The sequence below is a fragment of the Furipterus horrens genome, unplaced genomic scaffold, assembly GCF_987537825.1.
Source record: "Furipterus horrens unplaced genomic scaffold, mFurHor1.1.pri manual_scaffold_1, whole genome shotgun sequence".
NCBI classification, from domain to species: Eukaryota; Metazoa; Chordata; class Mammalia; order Chiroptera; family Furipteridae; genus Furipterus; species Furipterus horrens.
This window is the reverse complement of record NW_028327171.1, coordinates 173,008,769-173,033,375: the sequence shown is the minus strand read 5'-3', so window position 1 is coordinate 173,033,375 and position 24,607 is coordinate 173,008,769. Positions and strand designations below refer to the sequence as shown.

Sequence of the window (24,607 nt, the reverse complement as noted above, 5' to 3'; positions counted from 1 at the left end):
CATGCACAATACCAGATTAATCAGCCCTTTAGATAATCTAAAGTTTGTCACATGGAAAGAAATGCCTAGATATTATGCTCTCACATAGCTATGTAAGAATGTATACATGTTTGGTCTAACTCTTCTGGCAATTTAGACAGTCATTTGTTTGGTTTGGCCTAAAGACCAAAGAGAACAGAGCTGGCACATATTCCGTGGATGTCTCTGAAGAATTCATCGGCATGTCCAACACAACCTGCTGGAGACTTTTTCTGAGTAAACTATGAAATGATGAGGCTCTGGTTTAGATATTTTTGTTTTGTTGCATTATGAATTTTATTTTCCTTCTTTATTAAGGACCAGAGAACCTTGAATATATAATGCACAACAAATGATTTTACATTTGTGAATGTATCTGACATTTTGGAACTTTTTCATATTATTTTTAGTTTACTATATTTTTAAAATTATGCCTTTATTTTTGTGCCAACTTCAAGAATGAAAAAGAATCTATGGGATCCTCCTCCTATCCCCAATCAGACAATTATGTAAGCACATGTTCTCCTTAATTGTCCATATTTTGTTTAATCTGCAATGTTGGTTACAGATATTCTCATTTTTACATTATTAATACTCTTTTCTAAAAACCTAGTCTTAATATTTACATTAAGCTTCACAAACCTATTAACTAACAATTATTTAGAATAAAAAGTAAGTTTTACTGGGTTCATTTCTCACAATTTTTTTTCAGCACTCTCTTCTGGATGTGTTCAAATTAGCTTTTTTTATTTTTTATTTTTATTTTTTATTTTTATTTTTTTAAATGTGAGGTTAACACAACATTCTGTACCCCTGGGCATGTAGATGTGTACCTGTGATATATCTCTAGATCTGAACAATGTGAATGCCTTTAGCCTGGTTTACCACAGATTCTACTGCTCCATCCTGCCTGCTAGATCTGCCTGCCTGCATAGCTGTTTGAGTTTATAAATTCTCTTCTAGACCTTCCTAGACCACATGTGATTTCATATAATCAAGTGTTTAAAATGTGGTCCTCTATTCTTACATTGAGTGGCACTCTGTCTTATACCGTTTTGTTCCTTTTTTTCATTTTTTCCTTGGATTAGGCTTTGGAAGATCAGGTGTGGGAACTCTTGCAGGAAGCAGACAAGACAGCCGAAGAGAACAAGGGTCAGAGCCAAGTGTATGATGCCATGGCCAGTACCCTGGGCGAAGCCTGGGCAGCCCTGGTCTCTATGCTTGAAAGAAGAAGAGAGCTCCTCAGGCTGTCCTCTGAATTTTTTGAAAGTGCCTTGGAGGTTTGTATTGAAAAAACAAAACAAAAAACTTTTCCCTTCACTGTATTGGAACAAATGAATAGCACTCATGAAAATGTTTTATTTCTACAAACAGATATTGCAACTGGTTCAAAAAAATGACAGTATAATCAAGATTATATATACTACATTTAAATTTTGATTGTCAGAAGATAAAATTTTAATATTTTAAACATAGGTCTTCAAACAAAAAATAAGTACAGTTCATTAAAATTAAGTAAAGTATTAAGTAAAAGTGGGAGCTCTACTAATAAATCATTATGATGTATGTCCCTCTGTAGAATAGTATTATAATTACTAAATCAAACAAGTACCTCTGATGATAGGATTACTAGGATTTGATGGTGTAGAGTGAGTGCTCTTACCTACTAAAGGTTGTTGACTAGAAGTTCTGCTGCTATGCAAAGGGAATTGCGGAATATTCTGTAGAATATTTGACTTAGAAGCATAGCATTTTATAAAGTACTTTTCTAAGGCATATAGTTGAGTTACTATCATTTGAACTCATTAATATGTAAGGAAAGGAAAAAGTCCTGGGCCTTAAAAAGGTCATTTCCCCCTCTGATTTTTCTTAAATTCTGCAATGTTTTGAGGTTCCAAATTTCAAAATGTAATACTCAAAGAACATCATCTAAAGAGGTGTTATGTTTGGTATAAGACAGTTATTGAAAATTCCACTTTTAACTTCTTGTCAAGTGGCAGTATATTCATTTTGATGTGAGAGCACTGCTTCAATATGATGAAGTCCACACTTTGAAAAATATGACATTTCCAAACTGAAGATTCAGGACTTAAATTCAAAATAATGAAGGAAAGAAGATTAGTAATAGAACATAATAATTGAGGTAGACAATCTCATGCATCACAAACTTGGTTAAAAGTAAAAAGGAGGAGCAAAAACCTTATTGTAACTTTCAAGGTTTGTTTTCCACAATTTGAACACAGAAGTCCAACTCAAAATTAACTTTACAGCTCATCTTGGGAAAAGTTCTATGCACAGTTTTCTTTCCTGAAAAAAAAAAAAAAAAAAACAGGTAAAATATACCTACAGAGGTCTATAGATAGATCTGATTTATTCCATCTTAGTATGTGAGGTATAGGTGTCAACTGCCCTTGACGTTCTGTTCATTTGAGCACAGGAAATGATCTTTTTTCAAACATTAGACTCAATATTTGTTTCTCACTGTGTAGCAGCATTAATGCTAGCTGATTTTCTCCTTGAGAAATTACTTCCAGATAATACATAAAATAAAAGGAAGTACTAAGTAAACCTATAGTTCAACATGGAACTCTGATTCCTAGTGAAATGACTGTTTCTTTTTTTTACATTATATATTAATTTTATTTATTTTTAAAAATCACATTATTAGTATTATTTTATTGTTATTCTATTACAGTTGTCCCAGTTCTTCCCCCTTTGTCCTCCTCTGCCCAGCCCACCCCCTGTTCCCACAGTCAGTCCCTACTCCATTGTTTATGTCCATGGGTCATTTATACATTTTCTTTAACTAGGCCCTTCCCCTTCTTTCCATCTTCACCCCCTACCACCTCCCCTCCTTCAGTTATCAGTCCGTTCCTTGTTTCCATGTCTCTGGTTCCATTTGCTTGTTAGTTTATTTTGTTCATTAGATTACTCTTATAAGTGATATCATATGGTATTTGTCCTTCACTGACTGGCTTATTTCACTTAGCATAATATTCTCCAGTTCCATTCATGCTGTCGCAAAAGGCAGGAATTACTTCTTTCTCTCTGCTGTGTAGTATTCCATTGTGTAAATGTACCACAGTTTTTGATTCACTCATTTACAGATGGGCACTTAGGCTGTTTCCAGCACCTGGCTATTGTATATAGCACTCCTATGAGCATAGGGGTGCATAAGTTCTTTTGAATTGGCGTTTTGGGCTTCTTAGTGTTTATTACCAGTAGTGGAATCACTGGGTCAAAAGGCAGTTCCATTTTTAATTTTTTGAGGAAATTCCCTACTGTTTTCCACAGTGGCTGCACCAGTCTGCATTCCCATGAACAGTGCACTAGGGTTCCCTTTTCTCCACATCCTCGCCAGCTCTTGTCATTTGTTGATTTATTAATGACAGCCATTCTGACAGGTGTGAGGCGGTGTCTTATTGTGGTTTTAATTTGCATTTCTCTGATTGCTAATGATGTTGAGCATCTTTTCATATGTCTATGGGCAATTTGTTATGTCCTAGAGGAGTGTCTATTACAGTCATTTTCCCATTTTTTAATTGGATTGTTTGTCTTCCTGGTGCTGAGTTGTATGAGTTCTTTATATTGAAATGACTCTTTCTTGTATTATTCTGCTTCCAGTTTTTTGACCACTTTATACTTAGCTTAAAGCAAACTCTTACATGATCTTCCCTGCCCTTTGTGTATGCCAAAGCAATTTTCAGATGAATTTTAAAAAAGAGAGTGACATTAAGAAGTGCTGTTTACCATAGCCAGTGCTGGAAACAGCCTAAGTGCCCATCTGTAGATGAGTGGATTAAAAAACTGTGGTACATTTACACAATGGAATACTATGCAGGGAAAGAAAGAAGGAACTCCTACCATTGGCAACAACTCAGATGGAACTAGAGAGAATTATGCTTAGGGAAATAAGCCAGGCAACAAAAGAAAAATACCTTATGCTATCACCCAATACAGGAGACTAATGAACAACACAAACAAATGAACAAAATTGAACAAGGAACAAAAAAACAGTTATCCAAGTCGGTGGGGTGGGGGGGAGAAGGGGTAAATAGTGAAAGGGTCTAGTAAAGGAACTAATATAAATAACCCAAGGACATGGACAACGAGATGGGGAATGACTGTGGGAGAATGGGTGGGCTGGGGGGGGGGGGAGAAATAGCGGGGAAATGGGACAACTGTAATAGAAAAACAATACAATTAAATTTTAAAAGGAAGAATAGGGTTTTTTAAAAAGGTCTCTCATCACCATTTTTATTCTATACAAGCTACAGAAAGCACTAAAGAGGGGAAAAGATAATATCCACAAGATAAAAGTTAACAATATTTTAGGGAACCTTTCCTGACTAAAATTTTTTGTTTATTTAAAAAATTTAAAATAACAAGCTGGAAAATAGTGACTCCAAAACTTTTTGTAATATTTTACAGGGAAAAATAAATTACCTACATGTTTTTTATTTTTTGTTTTTGTTTGAAAGTTCTGCTCAAAGAATACCTTTAAAATCAGTCATTAGAATTGGAATGAGTTAGACATGTAAATGATGTGTGGGTAGGATTCCTTATTGAACTATGTACATTCAAGAGTTCTTTAGAAATGCAAAAGATTTCTTATTGCATGGTTAATATTGATTAGAGGACAGTTTGTGGCTCATGGACTTAAACATCAGAAAGGTTTTTCTCTTCTCAAACATAATGCTTCAATTTGGAAACATTGTCCCTAAGTGACAATGGCAGGTGTCCATCAGATTGTTCTAGCATCATGGTGGAAGCCTTCTCTGCATTTCTAAAGAAGACACGTTCATTAGTCTCTCATCATTTCATGCCTTTTATAGCTGGATATGGCTATTGTAACAATAATAATGCAGATTTTGTTAATCAAATAGTTGTATAAAATATTAAAAATCACTAAATATAAAATGGTATTTTGAAAAAATCTTGAAAAAGAAGGCAAGCACAGTGATAGGCTTTTGTCTTTCTCACTGATACGTTGCCTTTATAAGTTTATTCTACACTTGATCCAAAGGTGAACATGTTGATTAAAATGCTCGTATAAACTCTATAAATTAACTTTGAATCTTAATATCAAAATAAACCATCTGCCTACTATCATGAATATACAATAGTAGTATAACCAAGTATGCTTTGCTGTCTTCTAAAATTGGTTTCTAAGACTAGTCCCTTGAGAATTTTAGCATCACCTCAAACATATCCCCTTTATACTTCCTTCACGGAGAAACACATAAGAGATTGGTCATATTCCCCACCATTTAGGATGTCAAATTCAAATCGCTATTCTTTTTTTCTTGAACAGAGGAGAAATGTTCCATTTTTCATTCTTGCTGCATCAAATCTCATTTATATAAGTAATTCATATAAATATTTATAAAAATGCAAAAAAATCTATAGATTAAAAACTAAGTTTTACCTTCCTTAACCCATACCTAAGCACGTTCCTTCTCAAAATATAACTTAATATATGTGTATATATATACACAAAGCATATTTGTAAATATATGTATGCTTTGTATAAGAAATGGGATTAGGCATTGCTTCCTGGCCTTTTGGCTAAGATCAAGTTTAGAAATGGGATTTGACTATGTATTATTTTGATACATGCATTTTTCAGGTCTAGGTCTAAGTATAGAGGAAAAAAACTGTATTTCAATCTACCTACTAAATGGGTTCTAAAGTTAAATTTATTTATAATTATGTCATTTCTGGTTAGCCAAACTTCTGTTGGTTTCTCCCAGCAAGTTTCTGGTAATTCTTTGACAAACTGCGTTATAATGTTAAAAGTGGCTGTATTCATTACAATGGACACAAACATTTTAGTTGAAAATTTTAATAGACATTTGAATGGTAAACACGTGGTTTATTTCATCATACATGGTGTATTTCTAGGTAGGACAAGAACGCAAAAGAATGAGAAAAAAGTTCTTGCGTTTGTATTTTGTAAGTTGACTACATGTGAACACACACTGTCACACAAACACCATAAGCAAACTCACGCTCACACAAACACACACATCCTCACACAAACATACATATGAATTAATAGGCTAATAATTTATAAAAACACATATATATAACTAGAAGTGGCACACTGATATTTTTTTTCCAACTATCTTGTCCCTGTATTTCTCTTGTAGTTTGCTATTAAAATAGACCAAGCTGAAGATTTTCTCCAGAACACTCAGGAGTTTGAGAGCGTCGAGTCCTTAAAATCACTTCTTCAGCTTCATGAACGTCATAGCAGAGGCAAGACATATGTTTTTTCCTCACTTAAGCTTTTAAATCTTTTAAAAGATGTTAATGGGAAAATGCTTGTGTATGACTATTTTTAATTTACCTGTTTACATGTTCCTCACCTCATTCCAAGAAAGGTTAAAGAAGGCTCTTTTCTTGGTCATCTTCTGCAAGAAAGAAGGAGTTGTAAGTGATTCTAAAAGGAGATGGTAGAGGAACAGCCTCTGCAAGATCATGATAACTCTGAAAGTCACTCAGTCTGCTAGATTTTAGTTCCTGAGCACAGGGGCCATTTTCACCCTGAGCCTCTGTGAGTTATCAGCACCTAGCAAGGCAGTGGCATTTGGTGGATCCTCAAGAAATATCTGTTGGTCATATAGATGGTTGAATTCAGTGACTATTTGTCCTCAGTGAAAGTGAATGGAAGTCAGCCTTTAAATAACAGTTCTGGATAAGGAAAATCCCTCTTTCACTATTATAGTTTTGAAAAAGGAATAGTGAATATATTCCAGATTAAAAAATCTAATAAAAAGACTTTCAACTCCTTCTGAACAACTATAAAGGTAGTCTAATTGTTAACCATTAATTTGTATGCTAGCCCTTTTCTGAGAGAATTTGGGCCAGGCAGAATTGCAGTAGGGAAGATGTTTGTGAAAGAGTAACTGCTTACTGCAATTTTCTTCTGTGGAAGCAGGTGAGATAGGGACAACACTTCTTTTATTTCTAATGCATTTTCTAATTATTACTGCCCAAAACCTGGGCATGAGTGGATGGTTTCCTGAAGTCATTTGTCATAGCTCTAACTCAGCTTCAAGCTTGGCCAACCTGATTATGCTGGACAGGGGCAAAAGGTGTTTTTAAAGCCAAAAATAGATTTTGTGTTTCTATCACCCTCCAAAGGGACCCCAGATAATAGACCATTACTTTTCTAAAAGTCAAAGATTAAAGGGTTATTCTTTCTTATGTAAATTTTGAGATTCTACCACTAACAGGGATTATCAACAGCATCAGAAGTAGCAGCCTTAACATAGCAGCCAGCTCATTTTTGTATAGCAACAGCAATCTAGCTGGGTCCAAAGAGGGTGAACAGAACGACAAAAAATTCCTCTGTGGACAGTAAAAAGTGAATCCAAGTCCAGGTCACGGAGGTAGGTTCAGTGGTCTCAATTCAGTCTTCATCCAACCAATAGCAATATTACCTCCAGAAACCTGACAGTGATTGATGCTTTTGTTGAAGAGGTTCAGTACTGAGGCAATCAAATGCAAGCATTTGGGGGGGGGGGTGGAAGTAAAGACTTTTCCATACATATTTTGGGTTGGAGCTAAAAGAGAAAAGTAGTCTTAATGCTGTTTCGTTGTTGTTGCTGCTGCTGCTGCTGCTGTTGTTTTGGCTCCTTCAGTGTTACTGGGGTCTGTGGCAGATGGGTCACATGCTGCTTTGTTTGGCAGCCTTAGACCGCAGGGCCCTGGCCTCCAGCTCCCAGTGGGACCAGTGTCCTGCCTTTCACAGTACCATCTGCAAGAGTCCACCAGGCCTCCTCTTATCATGGGAAGATGGATAAAAATGCTTGCTGAAGGCAGGAAACATATTTTATTTTTGTGATGACAAAATAGTCTTCCCTTTTTCTATCCTGATGGCATGTTCATTGTGACATTTTGTGTTCCTCTAAGTGATACTTGGAGCACAGGGATTACAGGGGACTCCAGGCAGGCTATCTGGCTCCCAATTCGTATGCCCAATGGTGACTTCAAGGGCTTTGTTTTCATGAAATGGAGTAGATGAAATTTGTTTAACAAGTAATTCAGTGGGATATGATTAAGATTAGCTGGTTTAAAATGCATATTCAAGGACAGAATTCTGATTTTCAGTTAAGGATTTCATATCTGACTTAGTCTGTTCAGAGTGTTATAACAAAATACCAGAGACTTGGTGACTTATAAATGATAGATATTTATTTCTCACAGTTCTGGAGGCTAGGAGTCTGAGGTGAGGGTGACAGCCTGGTCGGATGAGGGCCCTCTTCCAGGATGCAGATTTATCATATCATTACTGGGGGAAAGGGATTGGAAGCTCTATGAGGCCTCTTTTTAATAAGAGAATGGATCCTATTCGTGAAGCCTCCACTCTCCCAAAGCCTCATCACCTTCCAAAGACCCCACCTCCTAATACCATCACCTGGGGCATTAAGATTCCAACATGTGAATTTTAAGGGAACACAAACATTTTGACCATAGCAATATTTATCATTTTTAAATTTAAGGAAATAAAATACACCTATAACTTATTTATTTTATAACTGGAAAGTTATACCTCTTAATCCCCTTTACCTAGTTCTCCCACCCCAGCCCATGCCCCTTCTAGCAAATGGCAAAATTTCATTCTTTTTTATGGACGGATAGTACTCTATTATATATACATACCACAGCTTTTTTATCTGTTCATATATTGATAGACACTTGGGTTGCTTCCATAGCTGGGCTTAGATAAATGTACAGCTTAGGGAATATAGCCGATCATATTATAATAATGGTTAACAAATGGTAACTAGACTTAATGTGATGATAATTTTATGATTATATAAATATTGAATCCCTATGATGTGTAACTGAAACTTATTATAACCAATTATATTTCAATAAAAATATACCTATTAATGCAACTAGCAATCCTATTAAGGTTCTGAAATGTTAATCAGTGAGTAGCACAAAATGAGAATGTTAGGATGACAAAGGTTAATAATGTAACTGTAAAATCCATAATCAAACTTATCTCTCATATTCATTTTATTTCAATTAGCATTACCTATGCTTTTTCCTTATTCACGAATGCTAAGGCTGTTTTTTATGTTAGAAACCTATTCTTAACATTGTGGCAGTCAGAACCAGAATGCATAGATTGATGTTTCTGCCCTTTGGAATGTTCCAGAGTAAGTTTGTTTTCTCTTTCACATGACAATCCTTCAAATAGTAGAAGACTAATCTGCCATCTCCAGCCTTCTCTTCTGTGAATGAAACGTGCCTCGTTAGTTCAAGTGTTTTCCAGTAAGCATAGTTTCAAGACCACTTACCAGCCTTGTTGCCCCCATTTCCACAGCACATAACTAAACAATATATTTTGAACCCATGCCAAGAGAGAAACCCAGAGTCGTGTGTCAGGAAGCCTGCAATTTGGTGGGGCATGTACACATGTACCTTTGAGTGCCTTCCGTGCTTTTGCGCTCTCCACACTATTGTCACCCAGCACACTGCTCAGTAACCATTTATTTCTTAATTTGTCTCTATTACCAAATTGTGAGAGTCTGGAGGGCAGGGATTAGTGCATCTCTGCATCCCCAGGACCTAGAATAGTACCCATTCCAAAGTATGCTATTGAGTGTTATTTGTATTTAATTACAATGTAAGATAAGACAGAATGCTGGAAACTTGAGTAATAAACATGGTACTATGGAGACATCAAGGCGAAAAAAATTGATTCTGAATGCTGAAGGATCACAGTTGCACCCTCCAGATTTTCAACTGCCTTCTTGAAATAAACATAATATATAAGAAGCTTCCTCACAGGAACAATCACATTATTACTTCCTTACTTTTAGATGTTATATATACATCTTAAATGTAGCTGAGATATGGGTTCATTTGGGACCTATTATACTATTCTCTTTCCTTTCGTGTATATTTGAAAATGCTCATTGAGTGAGATTAAGAAACACTATTCCACGGAGGAGCATTGGAAATATTTTTAAATGTATTAGGAAGAAACATCATCCATGATCTTAATGCTAAGTCTGTGACCTGGGTACTTTTTTGAAAATACTCATTTGGAAAAATCATTTAGCAAGCTCTAAATTCATTTAACTTGGGTACATTGCTCATTTATCCATCTTGAATTTTCTATTTATGCTTAATAATTATGGCAAACTGTATAGATATTAGTTTAAAATATACTTTACTACTTTTTTAGATATGACAATCAAAACAATTAAAATTTATTTATTAAATATCTACTAGCCTCATATTACAAGGTCTTATGTCAGTAAGTAGGGTTTTGTAAATGCAAAAAAAGGAATCTTTATGGCCAAGTAGTAAAAAGAAGGAGAAGAGAAAAGAGAAGGAGAAGAAGGAAGAAGGAAGGAAGGACGAAGGAAGAAGATATTTTTACCCTTTTCCACAGCATGGATTGACTTGGAGAACATAATGCTAAGTGAAGTAAGCCAGTTAGAGAAAGACAAATACCACATAATTGCATTCATATGTGGAATCTAATGAACAAACTGAACTAACAAGACTCATAGAGAGCAGGTTGACAGATATGGGGGGGCACATTAAGGGGTGGAGGGATCGAGCTAAAAGGAAAAAGGACTCATGGACATGGACATCAGTGTGGTGATTGTAGGGGGTGGGGAGAGAGGAGGTATAAGGGGGATAAGTGGTCATGGAAAAAATACAATAAAGAAATTTAAGAATAGCTTTTCATAAAAGTCTTTAAAAATGATTTTTTCAGGAGGGTTAGCCCAACTCTTCAAAAGCAGTTTTATAAATAAGGAACTGGATTTGATGAAATACACTGGCTTTAAATAAACTGGAAAAAAACTTTCTCTATTCTACTTTTTAAAAATGGCCTGAAATTGTGTTTGAATGATGTAGTCTTCAAGTAATTTTAGAACATGTAATGTTACTCAGGGATCTAATTGCAGCTCTGTTCCAATAACTAATATGGATGTTCATCATTTGTTGTCTTCTTCAGTTTGTGGCTCTTAAGAATTCTGATCCTAGATTAAATATACTGCATAAATAATAAGACCCGTGTATTTCTTCAGCATCATATTTCTATTAATACTTACAAAATAAAATTTATTCATGTTAGAAAACAAAAAATACAATCTTTAAAATAAATGCACTGTAGAGATTTTGTGCTTCTTGAAAGTTGTGATAGTTAGCTTTGCAAAAAAATACAGCACTTTGTATGATCAACTGAAGGAATAAATAGCCAGAAAGACATAAACACTATAAAAGTAAAATGTAAGAAACTGACAAAGGGAACCAAGGGAACAATTTAGCCACTTTAGTGACCATCCCGATATCAGTAAGAGACTGATTTTAGCCTGAGTACATTTTACAACTGTGGTAGTGGTTACACTGTTTTGGCCAAGCTGAAAGAGAAACCAGAAAAAGATTACAAATGGAAATTTTGGCTAATTCTATGTATTTTTGGCTTATTCCACTGTCACTTCTCAAGCACTTAAAGTTGTGCTTCCTTTTCTCATTTGAAGTCTAGTGTGTAAGAGCTAGTTATGGGAAGCAAGAGAGGAAATACTATATGGAAACCCTGCCACCTGCCCATGCTTTCTGTGCACATGTGTGGTATGTTATATACATAGTCATGCTGATTATTATATTAAGATTATACAAATTAAAACTCTTTGGTTTGATAGGCAAGGACTCTGTAACCTGCCTTCGCCTTGTTTCTGCAGTTATTTCTTTTACTTCCGCATAAGGAGTTGTTCTAGGCAGATAGGCTTTTTCCGCCCTTTCCCTCTTGTGTTGTTTACATGCAATTCCATTTCCTTGTATAAGTGATTCACCCTAATTTTAATGTTTTCTCTGACTTTCCCTATTCTATTTGAATAATCCCATCCTCTGTCCTCATTCAAGTCTGTGGTAGTTTTTATCATTTGTTTCTTGCATTGCTGACTGTCAATCGAATTGCCCAGTGCACATAATCACACCTTTCTCATTCTGAGCAGATAACACCATATATTACCTTATTAGACAGATTTAGGTCATCTGGCATAAACACTTCAATTTCTTTCCTTTTCATCTCAAGGTGTCTCTTTACAGTGTCTTCACTTATCTCGTTCTCTCTTCCAGCTCTCCAGCTGCCAGTCAAAAGAGACAGCTCGTGCAGCTACTGCAGCCTAATCATTGCTGCGCAGTTTACTGCCAACTTTCAGGATGCTAAAGCAAAATGTCACAGTATAGTGGATGTGGTTTAGTGCATTTTTTGTGGTGTAATGTTTGGCAACGCACTTACCCTCTTCCTGTTCTTCACAGTTTTCATCCTGAAAAGGAAAAGCTGATTTTCTATCTTTTTTTTCTAAGAGCAAAAGTCTCAAAAATTTCCTGTCTTGTTTACTTCATCACCTGATATCTTGGCTTCTGTTTCTATCACTTACCATCATAAAACTCTGAATCTTTTCAATGTCTTTTTTACATCTCTGGAGGACTGTTGATCTCCATCATCTACAGTTCTCCTAATTCTCCCCCTCTTTTAATACATTTGGTCTCATTCAAGCATTCTACAAAAGTTGGACATCTTTCCTGTGCCAGTCACTATGCTAAGTGCTGGGGATACAGTCGTGGTCCCTGTCTTGTATTACATTGGAGCCTAGTCGCAAAGACAGAGATTAGTGAACTAACCCAACCCATAAATGTAAAACTGTAGCCATGAGAAGAGCTGTGAATGACAGGAACATTGTTCTCTGAGAATCGGAATAGGAGTATTTAATTGTCTTATTTGTCCTTTGAAGAACTGACAATTGACCAAGATTTCAGATATGAATGGTATGAAGGTGGAGAAGACAGGGGTTGAGGAGAATGGTGTCCCTGCCACAGGACACAGTGAAATGTCCAGGGGCAGGAAAAGAATAGCATGTGTGAGGCAGCGAAAGAAGATAGAGATAAAGGGTAGAGAGATTGAAACAATCTGAAAGGTACGAGAGAGACCAGACCATGCAAGACATGTAAAATCTAACGCAATGGGAAACCATTGTGTGTGTGTGACAGTGTATTTAGAAACAATCTCTCTGGCTAATATATTGAGAATGGATGAATGTGTTGGAGAGGGGATATAATTAAGAGGCACGGTACGAACTCCTGGCCAAGACAGAGGCACAGACAGACATGCTGTGTTTCCCTCCACAACTAAGAAGGAATACAACTACCTCAAAACTAGAAACAACCATAAGTTCCAGAAAATCAAAGTGCATGGAAGTCCAGCAAGCAACGATATAAAGAAGAAATACTCATCCAGACTGGTAGGAGGGGTGGAGCCGGGACAGAGAGGACACAGTGTGGTGGTGGCGGCGGCGGTGGTGGCGGCAGTGGCAGGCTGGCAGACTGGCAGAAAGCACAGTTACACATTCTAAAAAGTCAGGAGGGACACCTGGGAAGCATTCCCAGCTCCTCACCAGACCTCGCAACTCACTGTCCCAGCACTGGGGAAAATCAAGCCTCGTTGCTTTTGACTGTGCAGACCAGTGGGGGTTGGGACGGAGGCAGAAACTGCCAGTCTCTCAGCACAGTCCGCTTGTTTGGGGGGCCCCCATGGACCTAGAACATCTGCAGACCCACCCACTCTGGGAACAACAGCCGGGACAGCATCTAGAGGGGCGCCAGTCTGGTGTGAAAGTGGGAGAAGTGCCTGGAAAAGGGGCAAGTGCTGGGCAAGCGGCATTGTTCCTTCTCAGACCCCTCCCCCGCATACAGCGCCACTACGTGGTGAAATGGGTTGCCAGTTACTGACAAATGCCTAAGGCTCTGCCCCTTACAATATAGTAGGAGCGATAGCTCTCCCTGGGACAGAGAAGCAAAAAAACACAGGAGACTTCCAGCCAAGATGGAGGCCTAGATTGACACACTCTGTCTCCCTCCATAACTAAGAAGGAATACAACTACCGCAAAACCAGAAATAACCAGAAGTTCCAGAAAATAAATGGAAGTCCAACATATGGAGTTATGAAGAAGTGGTGCTCGTCAGGAGAGGTAGGAGGGGCAAAGCCGGGGCAGAGAAGTCAAATTGCACTGGTGGCGGCTGCAGCGGTGATGTAGGCAGGACAGCGGTAAGCACAGACACCCATATTTAAGGGGAGGCGAGACGCGCCTGGGGAGCACCCCCAGCTGCAGACCAGACCCATCACCTTGCGATTCCCAAGCCGGGGGAGGCAGACCTCCATTGCCTTGGACTGTGAGGCCTGGAGGGGTTGGGGATGGAAGAGGAGGCTCCCGGTCTCTCAGCGGAGAGTGAACAGCAGGAATCCGTCTTGGACCCTCACCCTGGCAGGAAACACCACAGCGTGGTAAGACGGGTTGCTCGTTGTGATGAGTGCATGGGACTCCACCCCCTATAGTGTAGGAGGTGTGACAGCCCTGCCCAGGAAGCAAAGGTAAACACAAAATGGTCAGGATGGCACAGATCATGATAGAGATCCCTGTGATGCAGCTGACCAGACAGCAAATATCTAATCTAACAGCTCAGCAGATAGGAAATCTTTCTGAGGCACAGTTCAGAGCTTTGGTTATAAAAATGCTTACAGTCCTAACAGCAGATCTTAAACAAGACAGGGAAGGAATGAAGGCTAGTCCTGCTGAAATGAACAAAAAAAAAAACACATACAAAACAAGTGGTGAGGGCAAGAAAACCAGGGATCAAATCAACAAATCGGAACATAGGGAAGGAACAGTTAACCAGTGCAGAAAGAGGAAGTGAGAAGTGAGGAATATCCGGAGAGGCTCAGAAACTTATCGGACAGCTATAAGTGAGCCAACAGCTGAATCATAGGGCTGCCAGAAGGTGAAAAAGAAGAACTAGAAATTGAAAAATTATGTGAAAAAATAATGAAGCAGCACTTCCTTAACTTGGGGAAGGAATAGACTTACAGGTCCAGGAAGCACAGAGAGTTCCAAAAAAACTGGACCCAGGCAGAACCACAAGACACATTATAATCGAAATGTCAAATATTAAGGATAAAGAGAGATTCTTAAAAGCAGCAAGAGAGAAGAAGAGAATTATGTACAAAGGGGTCCCAATAAGACTATCAGCTGATTTCTCAAAAGAAACCCTGCAGGCAAGAAGGGACTGGCAAGAAATATTTGAAGTAATGAAAAGCAAAAACCTTCAACCACGATTACTCTACCCAGCAAAGCTGTCATTCAGAATAGAAGGGCAGAGAAAGTGCTTCCAGGACAAAATAAAACTGAAGGAGTCATCAGATCCAAACCACTGTTATATGAAATGTTAAAGGGACTTGTTTAGGAAAAGAGGATCAAAACTATGAACATTAAAATAAAAACTATCACAGCAACCAACAACAGAAGCTAGGGAATTGAAACAAAGGCAAACTAAGTAGGCAACGAGAGTGGGAAAAGAATTATGGGGAACATTTTGGGGGAAAGTCAGTGGGGAACTGGAAGAAGGGAAGGGGAGGGAGATGATACAGGAATTGAGAAGCATAGTAGGAGGGAGTGCAGTAGACAGGAAGATGTTGAGAAGAACTATATGCACAACCAATGGGCATGGACTAAGTGGGATGGACAACTGGAGGGAGGGTGGTCACTGGGTGGAGGGGAAAAAGGAAAAGAAATTGGGACAACTGTAATAGCATAAACAATAAAGCATTTTTTTTTTAAAGGTACTGTACAAGTTTAGGCAACAGATGATGATTTTTTTGGTGGGGATGGATAAAAGTAGGCAGATGCAGGAGTTAACAGGGTGAAATTGATAGGTTTCAATAATGGTGAGGTTAGGAAAGAAGACATGTCATGGATGACTTCTTTCTGGCTTGTGGAGAGTGTACAGCTGTCTAGCTGCTCCTCCAGTTAATCCCCAAGAGTGAGTGCTTCTCGAAGTGCTGTTTTCAACTCCCCCTTTTATACTTTCTCCCATGTTGATCCTTTCCTTTTATGCTTAAACTCCCATTTCTGCAAGATGTTACACAAACCATAATCCTCTTCACTCCAGAGGGCACAAACTGGTGGCCTATTTGGCAGAGAAGCATATTTTATTTATCCTTTAGTATTTTTAATTAAAAAATACAAATTACAAACATTTAAAATGAGAAGTTTTCACATAAAAATCTATATTTATAATTCTTTTAAAAATTGAAGCTCTGTCAACAATAACGTATTCTCATGTCAACAGTTGGTCAGAACTGGTGACAGCTGACTGTTAGACTGATTACACATTTCCCACCTTACCGCAGGCCTTGGCATCTGGGCCCTTGGCTACCATTCACTGATATTTTTTTGTTTGTTTGTCCACTACAGGTATTAACCTTTAAACCTCAGCTTTAGTCAATCACCCCAGAATATGGAACACTCCAAGGAGAGGAGGTACCTTAATCAGCATCAGACCACTAAAAGCCACCTGAACCAGTGTTAAAATCCCATAGTCTTTTTACTCCCTGTACTGAATTATGCTATCATTAAACACAGCATCCTATCATTAGGCAGGTAGTGCTATAGTAATGGTTACTCTATGGTATTTGACTACTTCTAGGCATTTATGTTTACACATTTGACTTCCTTATTTCAGTATGAAGATTATATATTTTTTAAATAATATGAAGAATCCAAATATTACTATATAAAAGTTTGCTCATATCATTATTCTGTTTTCTTTCTAATTTTCTTCTAGAACTCTTAGAACGATCTCTAGCCCTTTTAAACAAAAGTCAGCAACTCACTGACTTCATAGAAAAATTCAAGTGTGATGGACCTAATGTAAATCCTGGGTTGATGCAGGGAGCTCGTAATAGCTGCCTGAAGATTGACAGTCTTCTTGAACTTCTACAAGACAGGAGGCGGCAACTAGACAAGTACCTGAAGCAACAGCGGCAAGAACTGAGTCAGGTTCTGCAGATATGTCAGTGGGACCAACAAGAAAATCAGGTAATCCAAACGGCGTTGATATGTCCTGACCTCAACTAATGAAGTTTTGTTATTATGTGGAATAGCTATTTCCTGAGTGAGTTTCTCAGTTGTCATGGTCAAATTCTTTGTTCTTGGATCCAAACTACCACATTGTTTTCCCAAGCAAGTAATATAAGAACAAATACTTTTATTTCCTCTCATTAAAACATTGATTTCATAAATGGGGCATACCCACAAGCAGTTTTGAATTAACTGTTGTTGGATTCTCTTTCTCACTTCCTTCCAGGTCACTGCTTTATGGTATTTTTCTTTGAAATTCTGAAATGGTGACTTCGATTTTCTTGAAAGTTGGAGGGGTGTGATGGTGCTGAATTGTACTAGATTGTTGCTAATGTCAGCAAAAAAGTTTATCAGTGCAAAATCGAGATAATGTTCTTAGAAAAATGCTCTGGTACCAATGAAGAAATACAACCTTGGTCTATGAGTGGGGGCTCAGTGGTTAGAGGGCTTGGGATGGAGGACTGATGTGTTTGAAAGCTTATTAGAGCTCATGACTCAGACTGCAGGCACAGCTCCAATCAGTTGTTAGTATGCTAGCGTTTATTCCTTGTCCCTGTCACTTGAAGGTAAGAGTGGGCAGAACTCACTTTGCAAACCCCCAACTCTAATAGATGGGATGTTTATTGCAATGTACCTAACTGCATCAATCTCGTGCTTAAATCTGTATATAGATTAAGTAGAAGAAATTTTCAGAGAGAAATTATGTGGAAGGAGGTCTCCTGGTTTGGATGCGTAGGAAATGGGTCTCTTCACATGTTTTATATTATTGCTCTGATCCAAGTCAGAGAGACATACATACAGCTGGGAGCAAATATGAGTCCAGGAGAAACTGGTTCTTATTTTAAGCTGGAAAAGATGAGGACTTAAATAATGATCCAACTTTCAACTAATGCTGAGTACCTGCTATGTACAGGTTCTGTTGTAATAGTGGGGATGCATAGCACACAAGGCACAGTCCTTTTCTTTCCTCTAGGAATTTTCCTTCTAGTACAGTTTCCCAGTTACGGCACTGTTGCCATTTGGTGCCAGAAATTCCTTTTGGGAGGCTCTCCTGTGTATTTTCAGGTGTTGAGCACCATCCCTGATATCTACCCACTAGATGCTAGTAGAGTGTATTCCATCTATGATAACCAAAAATGTCTCCAGACATTGGCAAGTGCCCCCTTGGGGGCAAAATTACCCTAGATGAGGACCACTGTTCTAGTGTGATAAGAAGGACACATAGTGAACAAATGAGCAATAATAAGTGCTATAATAAAAGTCAGATGGGGCAATGAATTCTGATCTGTGTTGGTCTCCCTTAATTAGAGAAGGAATCAGGGAAGGCCTCTCTGTGGAGGTAGCATGGAACAGAGACCTAAATGCAGACACCTCCAGTTGTCACCTTCTTCTCCAAGTCACTACACTTTGAAGCCATCTCGGCTTTCAGCCCTTTCATGTTGACCACTGCCAGCCACTGTCCTGTTTCCTTTGTACTGTGCTGCCAACTCCCGTCCCTAATTTAGCTTTCCCCCCACCCCACCTTCACATGCTTATTACCCAGAGTACTATTATCTAATGCAATAGTCACTTATTGTGATTCTGGCATAACAAAGGGAATTAGGACAAGAGCCAATCTATAAAACTCTTGATCCATCAGCTGCTTCCAAAGTTACTTACCCTCCCTGTCATAAATGGGTCTGCCTCTCTTTGTTGCATTCTGTTTCTCTCTCTTTCCTAATTCTGATCTGGTGCCCTTTAAAGAAGCCTTTATTTTATCTCTTTTCATTTAGTTCATAACCCCAAACACCGGCCTCTAGTGATTCCAAAACACTGAAAACTCCTCCCTCTTACTTTATTGTACAAGTAGTTTACGGTAGCTCTCCCTTACCTGCAGTTTCACTTTCTGCGGTTTCAGTTGTTACCCGTGGTCAACTGCAGTCTGAAAATACTGTATCGAAAATTCCAAAAATAAAAAATTCACTAGTGTCAGTTGTATGCCATTCTGTATAGCGTGATGAACCCATACCATCCAACCCTGGATGTGAATCATCTCTTTGTCCAGCATATCCATGCTTTCTACACTACTTGGATGTTACTCAGTTAGTCGTTGCCTGAGTCATCAGCTCTACTCACAATAGCACAGTGCTTATGCTCAGATAACCCTTATTTTACTTAATGATGGCCCTAGAGCTCAAGAGCAGTCGTCGTCGGCAGCCGTCCGTCTCGAGAGACGATGGTGTAGCTTCTTAAGAGTCTATCTGCACCGCCGAGAATGGCTGTGCAGTCCAACTCGGGAGTGACACGGTATCTGTCTCCTCCCGTGTTGAACCGACATCTTGCGATGACGCTGGAGTGTCCTCTCCAGTGGAACTGAAGCTACAGAGCCTGGGCAGGGTGATATGGAGGGTCTGCTGTTGCCCATGCAGCAGACCCCCCCTCTCTTCGCAGCTGAAGGGTCCAAGGGAAAGACGGAGTCAATACAGCTTGGCTTCAGGTGCGCCGCAGGAGTTGCCGGTGTTGACTACAACGTCAAACCGCCTTAGGGACTCCGGCTCCGGATTTTCTGTCGGGGTTTACTCCCTTAGCCTTTCCCCTGAAGAGGTATGCCGCAAGGCAGCGGAGGTTTTTTGGAATCAGAGTTTTCCTTCTCTGTCAAGAGCAGTAATGCTGACAATTCAGATATGCCATAGAATGCTTCCTCTCAGTGAAGAGGTGGAAGCTATCCACTTAGTAAGGCCTTTGTCACCTCATATCATCACAAGAAGAAGGTTGAGTATAGTACAATATTTTGAGAGAGAGAGAGAGACCATATCTATGTAACTTTTATTACAGGATATTGTTATAATTGTTCTATTTTGTTACTGTTGTTAATCTCTTACTGTGCCTTATTTATGAATTAAGCTTTTCATAGGTATGTATGTATAGGAAAAAAAAACACTATATCTCCATGGTTTCAGGCATCCTCTGAGGGTCTTAGAACATCTCCCCCTCAGAGAAGGAGGGATTGCTGTATCCCTTTTAAATCCCAGCCTCTTTTTCTTATCAAGATTAACACAGACACCTTTCTGCAGAGAAAATGCTCATCTAAGAGGTTGCCCAAACACATAACAATTTTCCCAAGAGGGAAGGGGTAGCTATGGTTAAGTTTTATCATTTTCTTTATAAGATAGCAGTTTTGCTTTTTTGCTCCTTGACTATGGCAATAATCATCCACCTGAGTTCTCTGTAGTGAAGGAAGGAAGGAAGTCACGTGAAGATTCAAAATGAACATTGTAACCCAGTCACATGCCTAAGTGAAATCTAGAGGCCTTGCCAACCCCAGAAACAGACAAATGTCTTTATAATAACTACAGTAAGGTTTCTGACATGATGAGGCTTCATTTTTTTGGGGAGGTATGTGTGCTGTTTGGAGGGAGGTGCTTTTCTTTTTTTTTTAACCTAGACTTTATTTTTCAGAATAGTTTTAGATTCACAGCAAAATTGAACAGAAAGTATAGCGTACCCTGCGTCCCCGCACATGCACAATCTCCCCCACTATCAACATTCTGCATGAGAGTGGTGTGTTTGTCACCATCCATGAACCTACACTGACACATCTTTATTACCCAATGCCTGTACTGTATGTTAGGGTTTGCTTTCGGTGTTATACTGTATTTTCTGGGTTGGAAAAAATGTCTAATGACATATATCCACCATCGTTGTTACACAGAATAATTGCACTGCCCTAAGAATCCTCTGTACTCTGCCTAGTCATCCCTCTCTCTCCCTAATCCTTGGCAACCACTCATTTCTTTACTGTCTCTATAGCTTTGTGTTTTCCAAAATGTCTTGTAATTGAAATAATCTAATATATAACATTTTCAGTTTGGGTATTTTGCTAAGAAATATGCATTTAAGATTCCTCCATGCTTTTTCATGGCTTGATTGCTCATTTCTTTTTAGCCCTAAATATAATTCCACTATCTGGATATTCCACAGTTTACTTATCCCTTCACTTACTGAAGGACATCTTGGTTTTTTCCAGACTTTGGCAATTATGGATACAACTGCCACAGGCATCGATGTGCAGGTTTTTATCTGGATATGTTTTTAAGTCATTTGGGAAAATACCAAGGAACACAATTACTGAATCATATATGGTCAAAGTATGTTTATAAGAAACTGTCAGATCATCTTCCAAAGTGGCTGTATCATTTTGCATTCCCGCCAGCAATGAATGAGAGTTCCTATTGCTCCACATCCTCACCAGCATTTGTTGTTATCTGTGTTGGACTTTGGCCAGTCTGATAGATGTGTAGCGGTATCTTATTATTATTTTAATGGATCTCACTTTTAAGTTGAGAATAATAACACAACTCACTGAGTTTGTAAGGATTAAATAAAATAATGTGTAAAACATGTAGCACAATACCTATCATTTTAAGAGGTGCTTAATAAATAGTTTCATTGTCCTCCCTCTCTTTGGTTAAGCCTTACAACTTATATATATTTTTTCTCATTACCTATATTCTTTACCATGGGTTTAGCATTACTGTTATACATGCTGAGGCTTCTTCTTACTGTCTAGTTGTCAGAGGCTGCACTTGTCGTTAAAAGAATTAGGTTTTCATTTAAACTCCATTTCTAACAATCTTGAACTAAAATAATTTAATAATACTGATAACAATAAATATTAATTTTAATAAAATTGCTCAATAAATAGGTTAAAAATTTCTTTAAATATAAAATGTAAGCTCTTAATCTTAAAATACCCCATGTTACATTTTCTCTTGCGAACACCAGTGACAGCAGCTGGAGTCAATAATAAAGGTAACTGTTGTCCCTGTGAGCTTGTAAGAACAAAGATCCTGGGGTCAGATTGTTGACTGGGTTCAAATTCTGGTTCCACCACTTACCAGCAGAGTAACAGCAATTATTTAAGCTCCCTGAGGCTCAGTTTTTTGTAAAATGTAGATATAATGGTATTTACCTCAAAGTGTTGTTTAGCTTATCTGGTGAGTTATTCTACATCAAGTGCTTCAAATGCTACTTGGCACATAGTAACTGCTCTATTATCATTAGCAGTTTTTGTCATCGTGTCTGAAAAGGTAGTGAAGGTCTAACACATTACATATTCCCCTACTTGTACCTCCCTCTATAATTATGTGAACAAAGAAATATTTAAAAATCCAGGTAAATACAAGCATAATTATCTTACCTAAGTTTTTAGTTTTGCTGAATGATCTAAAGCTTTTTTGATGATGCAATGGTGAAGAATAGCAGCAGGGACATCAAATTAGGAGTGACTCTCTTCATAATTCGGGTTCTATGATTATCACATTCCTATATGACCTACTTGATCATCCTAGAACATTGTGGAACCGTGAGCTGATACAGAGTCACATACTTCATTGGAGGGCAAGTATTTTTTGTCAGTTCTGTACTTATTTTAAGGGAACATAGGAGCTGTCAAACTTTACATTAATGAAATACTGGTTTTGTCAACCATTTTAAACACTTAAGAAAAAGGAAAACTAAGTGGAAAATTAGAACAAAGATTACTGATGAATAATAATGTGGTTGTCTGAATAGCTGATGCATCTTCCCTAATAACGGCCATTTAAAACATGCATTTAGTGTTTATCTGTGTCTGAGTTATTATGGCCTAATGCTTTTGAACTATAATAGTTTAGCTAATTCTACTTTGAAAAAAATGGAATGACCAGATAATGACAACTTAAGAATTACAACAATCAGAGGAAAAAAAAAAAAAATGAAAACCACATACTTTTTAATCTTAATTGAGATATAACAGTCTGATAAACATAACCATAGAATATTCTTTCTGTATTAGTTTTTCAGATGTAAAATGTGCACTTGTTTTACATTTAAAATGGAGCCGCTGATCATTTTTTTCAACTCCAGCAGCATCGTATTTTGCAGATAATCTGCTGCTTCGTTAATGAAAATCAGAAGCAGCTTGGAGTATTTTGTGCATAATTAATTATCTTGGCAAGAAGATTTATGAATGTGATTTTTCTCAATTGCTCCAATCAGGCATAAGTGAGACAAACAGATAAATTAAAACTAAGTTATTCATGGTCTCTTTGTACATGACGATGTCAAGGACATTGAGGAGTAGTAAGTAAGACATGACGGCAGATAATCTCTCTTTTTACCACCCAGATCACATATACTTATAAGATATACATCTTTGTGGGGGAAAGAGAAGTAATAGAATTCACATTTGGAAGGGTTTATATCATGTATACAATAATTATGTAACCATATGTAATCATATTTTTTGTTAATAGGTAATTAAAATGATACCAGAGATAACACATATAAACACAGGCTCGGGGCACCAATCTTGTACCTGGTGGGCAGCTATAAAACTTTGCACATATACACATGCATGTGTGTGTATGTGTACGAGGTCTGTCCAGAAGGTATCCAGCCATGAAATATGAAAAATACAGACATTTAATGAAGAAGATAGAAGGCACAGGAACCATTGTACACAGGACAATGATCCCTCAGTGTCCTTCAAAGTAGACACCTTGGGACCTCACACAGTTCTCCCAATCACCATCAGCTGCCCCATCGTGTTTTCCTGAATCTCATTAATGGTCTGAAATCTCTTCCCTTTCAGAGGTGATTTTAGTTTTGGGAAAAGCCAGAATTTGCAGAGCACCAAATCTGGGATGTAGGGGGGCTGAATCACCTGGGTGATTTGATGTTTTGCCAAAAATCCCTGCATGAGATGTGATACATGAGCGGGCACATTGTCTTGATGAAGCTGCCAATCACCAGTTGCCCATAGCTGCGGCCTTCTGAATCACCCAAATAGTTTCTGTGGAGGAATGTTCAAACTTAACACAAAACCTGATGCAGATTCATTGCTCTACTCACTCAGTCATTTTGAATGTGATGGCCACACAATACACATGCTCACTCAGTGGCATCTACCGCCCCCACTGACTAGTACAGTGAATTTGTCATTGTTCACACATGCACATTCTAGTCCATTCTCCTTGGCTGCCAGGTTACATCCACGTCGTGCAAAGGTTCTTGTTATATTAACAATGGCAGACAGACCTCATACATGCACATGTGCATGTACACACACACTTTATATAATACTACCCTCTGACTAAGAGTTAGAGCTTGAATGGTTGACCAGCTAAAATTAATATAAAAATAATATAAAAGTGCCTAACTTAGTGACTAACACATAAACTTAAAAATATCTTTATTTGAATGTAGCTTTCTAATGTAGGCTGGTATAAGATCAAAGTAAGGGTTGAATAGTCCTGGTGATACTGGTATTCAATAGTCCAGCCCATAACAGACATACATGACTTTTCAACGACTCGTAGATTAGAAGTTATCACAAAATGTTATTTTAGCACACAGGCTATCTCTAGAATTTACTCTAAGAAATGTTAGAGTAAATGCAAAATATCTTAAGGTGTTTGTAGGAGCAACAGGTGATTTTGAAAACAATAGAAGCCCCTCCTAATTCAAATGTATGCTAACCACAATTTCTTTCAATGACAGTACATATCAAAGGTCATAAAAGAAGTAGTCTGGGGAAGATGACATAGATATCAATTCCAGCATTTACATTTACTAGTTAGGAGATTCTGAGCAGGTTAGTTGGCCTCTGTGC

General features: G+C 38.0%; 1 protein-coding gene across 3 annotated transcripts in view; it reads left to right on the top strand.

Annotated features, from left to right (window-relative positions):
• The window catches only part of CCDC141 (coiled-coil domain containing 141), a 165,052-nt gene that overhangs the window by 29,146 nt on the left and 111,299 nt on the right, over positions 1 to 24,607 (top strand). For all 3 annotated transcript variants that reach the window (XM_090281222.1, XM_090281213.1, XM_090281206.1), the window contains exons 3-5: positions 1,107 to 1,298; positions 6,171 to 6,279; positions 16,679 to 16,932. In XM_090281222.1, the coding sequence (XP_090137348.1) occupies positions 1,107 to 1,298; positions 6,171 to 6,279; positions 16,679 to 16,932 (555 nt within the window). The remainder of the gene's footprint in view (positions 1 to 1,106; positions 1,299 to 6,170; positions 6,280 to 16,678; positions 16,933 to 24,607) is intronic.